Here is a 6,238-nt window from a genome sequence, read left to right as displayed (position 1 = left end):
TTTATGCATTTACTAACATTAATAAAGATTAGTAACAAATGTACTGCTCATTGTGAGTTAATAAAAATCCAGCTGTTCATTGTTTGTTTTAACGGTGCATTAACTAATGTTACCAAATACATTTGCTTTTAATAATGTATTAGTAAATATTGAAATGAACAAAGATTAATAAATGCTGTATAAGTTTTGTTCATGTTAACTAAAGTAGTTAATGAAACCTTACTGTAAAGTGTTACCCATTTTACACAGCATAAGCCTATTCTGATGACATCACAATAAATGGAAATAATTTAAGCTAACATGTAATTTAATTATTTGATTATTCATTATATTTGATACTCTGAGATTATAGAGATCAGGAGATACGATATTGACAATACAAAACCAAGAATTACCTAATCATTATTTATTATGTAATATATAATTTACAGATTACAATTTCTATAATTCTATATTGTTCTATAAGAACAAGAACTAAGAACAAACCGTCTAAATCTACAGTTTTTCATTTTAGAATTTGGAAAAAACATGATTATTGTAATATATATATATATATATATATATATATATACATATAACGCATTAAAACATTTTTAATGATTTTTGAACACTAATAATTACGAAATGAAAATAATAATAATGGCTAACAATAACATTGTATTATTAATTCCATTTACGTTTTAAAATAAAGTACATTAACACGAAATTGACGAAAATCAATTACAATATATTTTATTTCATGTCAAATAAATAGAAAATAATAATTAAAAATTTAAATATATTTTATTATTATAAAGTTTTTTTTTTTTTTTTTTTTTAATAATCCCGTTGCCTCCGATGTAAAGTATTGAAATACTGGCTAGCATTTTTCATGTGGTACAGAAGCTTAAGCAGTAAGTTGAACACAGGAACAGGTGGAGGCGGGAGGGCGGTGTGAGGTTGGAGGTGGGGGGGGGGAGAGCCCGGGAGGCGCTGCCAATGGAAACAGCACACACGAGGAGCGTCGAGCCAGAGCGCCGCGTCGCCTCCATGTCAGGTCCACTCACCTGCAAGGTGCGCAACGAAGATGATGGCCATGAACGGCAAGCAGCACTTCTCCATGCACCCTGCGCTGCACCCGAGCTCCGAGGGCATGCGGCGGGTGTGCCTACCTGCCCCGCAGGTACGTCTCACGCTAAATTCGTCTCCATTCTGTCACTTTGAGGTGTTTTGAGTTGCTCCAGCTTCCATCCCTCCCTCCCCAGCCTCTCCTTTCTTTCCTCTGACTCCCTCTCTCTCTCACCTACATGCCTATCCAAGCAAAGCTGCTGCTTTCATATTAATTTTTATGACCTGTGCTTTGAGGAGGGTGCTTGGGAATGTTCTTTAATCCAGAGTTGACACAATTCCCCACTGACTTCCATATGCGCGCTCTTCCTTGCAGCTCCAGGGCAATATATTCAGCGGCTTTGATGAGAGTCTGCTGGCCCGCGCTGAAGCTCTGGCGGCGGCTGACCTCGTGTCTCACGGCAAGAGTCACCCTTTCAAGACGGACGTCACCTACCATACCATGAGCAGCGTGCCCTGCACCTCTTCTTCGTCCACAGTGCCCATATCCCACCCGTCGTCCAACCTCCCCTCGCACCATCACCACCACCACCACCTCAGCCACCAGACCCTGGAGGGGGATCTGCTCGACCACATTTCCTCGAGTTTATCGGTCAGCGGCATGGGTGCGCCGCCGGATCCGTCGGTGATGACCACTCAAGCCCACCAGCACCACCTGCAAATGGGCCACTTACACCAAGCCATGGCCATGGGCCACCCGCACAGCCTGTCGGTCCACAACGGGATGGCGTGCGTCAACGACGTGGAGTCCGATCCCAGAGAGCTGGAGGCGTTCGCGGAGCGGTTCAAGCAGCGGAGGATAAAGCTCGGGGTGACCCAGGCGGATGTGGGCTCTGCCCTCGCCAACCTGAAGATCCCGGGGGTCGGCTCGCTGAGCCAAAGCACCATCTGCAGGTTCGAGTCCCTGACCCTTTCCCACAACAACATGATCGCCCTCAAACCCGTCCTCCAAGCCTGGCTGGAGGAGGCTGAAGCCGCTTACCGGGAGAAAAACGGGAAACCAGAGCTTTTTAACGGGAACGAGAGGAAACGAAAGCGAACATCCATCGCGGCTCCGGAGAAGCGATCGCTCGAGGCGTATTTCGCCATCCAGCCGCGACCGTCGTCGGAGAAAATCGCGGCAATCGCGGAGAAGTTGGATCTAAAGAAGAACGTGGTTCGGGTTTGGTTCTGCAATCAACGGCAAAAACAGAAACGGATGAAATATTCAGCAGTGCACTAGTGCTGTTAGAGCAAAGGAGACATTTTAGGAACACCACAGGGATCTAAATATCTTCTCTTAATCGTTATAAGCCTTCATAAAGACATTTCATACGGCCTCCAATTGATGTAAACAGTGTGCGAATTATTCCAGGGGGTCTGTAGCCCTAATAAAGGCTCGGCTCCCATTCACAAAACAGTCTAAACAAACGGTCTCTGTGTGAAGGATCTTAAAAGTATGTATTTTTGTGTCTCAGGATAATTCTTTATTGGCGTCTACGGTTCCATGAAGAATCAATGGAAGCTTTCCATTACACAAAAAGGTTCTTTAGAATTTTAAAATGACACTATAAAAAAGCTTCTATTAAGAACTGTTCACTGAAAGGTTCTTTAAGGAACCACAAATGGTTATTCCATGGCAACCTCCTCTTTTGGAACCTTTATTTTTTATTGGTTTGTGCGAGGTCGAGAAACCTCAACCCGAGAGCTAGTGACAGAATTTTCTCAACCCCCCAATCAACCCACAAAAGGCCATTAAATAATTCGCACACTGTGACCTATTTTAATTTGATTGATCTTACTTTACAGAGTTCATGTTACTTTGTATTAGCTATACGAGCAAGTAACACTAATGAAAAACATGCAGCACTTAATGTGTAATTATTTTATGAAGCTGAGTGTGGTTACACAGCGTTATGGTTATAAAGCAAACATGGGCATCTTAATGTAAATGATTTATTCTTTTAGTAAAACAAAATCAATATTCATTTAGCACTACAATACTGTTGAATCCTTAAAAAACTTTGAATACATTTTCCAGGAGATTAACTGAACGGCTACTAAAAAAACCTTTGTTTCAGTATTATCACACGTGAAATTATATTTTGAAGTGTGTACGTGTGTTTTTTGGTTTTTAAAGACTTATTTATATTACTATACAATTTGCGCACAAGTTACTATAGTATCACATGAAATGTCCTTTGAAAATGATGTACTAGCGTTTGTAATATTCGTTTGAATGTCTTGTCCGATGTGACTGCATAAATGGTGGAAATCACATGTTCTCACAAACTGTCACGAAATATATTTTATATTTATATTTTTTCGATCATCAGTTGAAGTGATCCTAATATGCAAAAACTGATGGTGTAAAGAATGCTGCTATTTGATTTGCATAAATGTAGCCACTGCAATCACTCTCACTTTACAACTTCAATGTGTGACTTTGAATGTTATTTAATAAATTGTTGCTTTTTTTCAAAACCTCTGTGGACGTTTTATTTTTTATTATATTAACTACACTTAAAAAAAGACAACGTGTCTTGTTTCATATCACGTTTTTTATAAGATATAATACACATATTATGTGAAATGTATATGCGCACTTGGATTGCACAATTTTCATCTTACATAAACTAGCTATAGGCTACACAACGAAAGCAACTATAGCGTCAAAATCATTGTAATATCATTAATTTTTAAGACTTTGTGATGTTTTATTAATAAGCTTCAGTTCAATTGTGATTAAACATTAATGAAATAATATAGACCAATCGCCACCCAATTTAAAGAACATTTATGGAGACAACAAAAAAATAAATTAAAGCCAACTTTAAGTCTTTTTTCCTATTTTCTAACTCTGGTTGGCAACTTATGAGCCTGAGCCACCGCTTAATAATAAATGTCTGTCACGGCTTTGTGCAGTGAGGGATTTGAAATTATTAAGTAATGACGATGCAATATTAATTGTATATTGGTATAAAACAGGCAGAGAGCTGAAGGGAGAGTTGTTAGTCAGGAAACGCTTCTTACAGGCTCAAGGGAAGGAGGAAGAGTCGCTGTTCAGGTAAGACGATGATCATTCCAGTTCACTGTCATGTTTCAAGAAGTAATTGTGAAGTCCTGCTAAATGTCGTTGTAGATTTATGTTTAGCCAACTGTATACAAAATGATAATTATAAATAGATAGATATCATATCGAGGAAGTTTTACAAGACGAGTATTATTTAAGTCGCGGCGTGAAATTAAAAGTAAAAAGGTTGATACATTTGATATATAGATAACACGTTTCAGTTTGACTAAATTCATCGTTTTAATTTTAGATCCGAACAGTTCACAATTATGATGATTAATCACGTTTTTATGTAATGTTAAAAATAATTGTGTAAGGTGTTTTATTTTATTTAAACGTCTTAGTTAAAAAAAAAAAAAAAACACCCGCAAAGGTTTGAAAATGCATCGGCTACATATATAAATAAAATAGCCTAACTAATGCTCAAATGTAGCATCAATACACGGGTATTTTTCTTTATTTTGTTTTTGTTGTTGTTGTTGTAATAACTGGGTAATTGCATGACAAATGTAACGTTGCACAAATTCGTTTTATCATGTATTAAATATTAAGTTCTAACGCCTATTCAAAATGTACTTTTATTTTAAGTTTTTGTCCAAAGCAATTAAATACGTAGAGTAACAAAGTTATACTAATAGTACTTTTTTCCCCAGCCTAAATTATAATCTTTCCTAATTGCCAAAATAATCATCAGTCCAGTTAAACCAATGGGATTATGAAGGAGGGTTACATTTACTCATGAATAATTAAGAGCAGTAATACTTTTTTTTTATGCATATATCATAACCCTCTAACAACGGTGTAAACCAATCTAAGTTGAGCACAGAGCAGGGGCATGTGGCCAGTGGTGGGGACTGAATTATTGATGATCTACTGAAAGGTAGAGGCCTATAGGCCAGCAACTCATGTGTCATAATGAACAGCCTATGGCATGTTTCAGGTTAATGTTCGAAGAATGAGTCTTTTGCGTCAATAAGGCGTTGCGTCACCTTTTCCCCAATCGAACATTCGAAAGGGATTTCGTTTGGAATAATTTGGAACCCATGAAACACTCATGTTCTAATAATCACCTGAACACACCTGCTTCTATTTGTTTCGTATAATCCGGAATATCGCTGAATAACTCGAAATGGATTGGAGTAACTCGACAGTTCAGTGAAATCACAAGGGAACTATAGCCTCTGAATGATTTTCATTCAGTTTCTTATTTTATATCCTAAGGGGCGTTTTGTTTTGGGCCTTGTTGACATAATGTAATATAAAATAACCTATAATTTCTGAAGGAATCATTTAGCATAAGTGGAGTATTTCTAAAAAACCAAGCAAAAACGTTTTCACGGGTTTAAATTCCACTAAAAACTCTAGATAGAATGTTCGAAGCAATACACTCTAAAATGGCTATTTAAAGGACTACCTTTGTTTTTATAGTAGCCTAGCCTACTTGAGCTTGCGAGACATGCATGTCTGAGAGAGAGAAAGTGAATTCATGTTTTTATTTCAGAGCAAAGAAGATCTGACAGAATGAGGGTGGAGGCCATGCAGCCCGGAAGATGTGGCGAACCCCCTCTCCCTCTGCGGGACAAGCGGTTGTTCTTTCGCCGACACTCCGAGTCTGCTTACGAGAATGGCAGAGTGAAGACACCGGCGCTTTAATTATTCATACAGTGCCAGGAGCAACACATGAGAATGTAGCCAATGCGGAGGCAGACAGCGAACCCGGTGTGCTTTATTAGTCCGTTCCTATCATCATCACACGCCAAGCCACCTTAGGCATTTGCCCGCGGTGTCTCAAAGCGATAACTCACGGGGTTATCCAAGGGGATATTGTTACCGGGAAACTTGAGGCCGTCCTTCAGAGGTGAAATTTGGGCGCGTCTTCAACGGACTCCGTTGTGTTAGAATCTCTTTAATGTCAAGCTCACTCTCAACATGGCAATTCGTAACTATTTTACGTTTTGGCGAATTGGTGGCTAATTCGTATTTACCCTACTGGTTAAGGGTGGATCTTCAAAGTTACCTTTACACCCTCAAACGTATAGGCCTACGTTTCAGTCACCCGAAAGCGTAAAATAGTTACGT

At 38.9% G+C, this 6,238-nt stretch overlaps 1 protein-coding gene across 1 annotated transcript; it reads left to right on the top strand.

The window, feature by feature from the left end:
* Positions 1-864: 864 nt before the first annotated feature.
* Positions 865-3,566, top strand: pou4f3 (POU class 4 homeobox 3). The gene is made up of 2 exons (XM_079834403.1): positions 865-1,162; positions 1,424-3,566. The coding sequence occupies exons 1-2, from the start codon at positions 1,067-1,069 to the stop codon at positions 2,327-2,329; spliced, it is 1,002 nt and encodes a 333-aa protein (XP_079690529.1). The 5' UTR covers positions 865-1,066; the 3' UTR covers positions 2,330-3,566.
* The last annotated feature ends 2,672 nt before the right edge of the window (positions 3,567-6,238 follow it).

This window comes from Gobio gobio (genome assembly GCF_949357685.1).
Source record: "Gobio gobio genome assembly, chromosome: 14".
NCBI lineage: Eukaryota > Metazoa > Chordata > Actinopteri > Cypriniformes > Gobionidae > Gobio > Gobio gobio.
The sequence above is the reverse complement of the archived record's forward strand: the minus strand, read 5'-3'. Positions and strand labels throughout refer to the sequence as shown.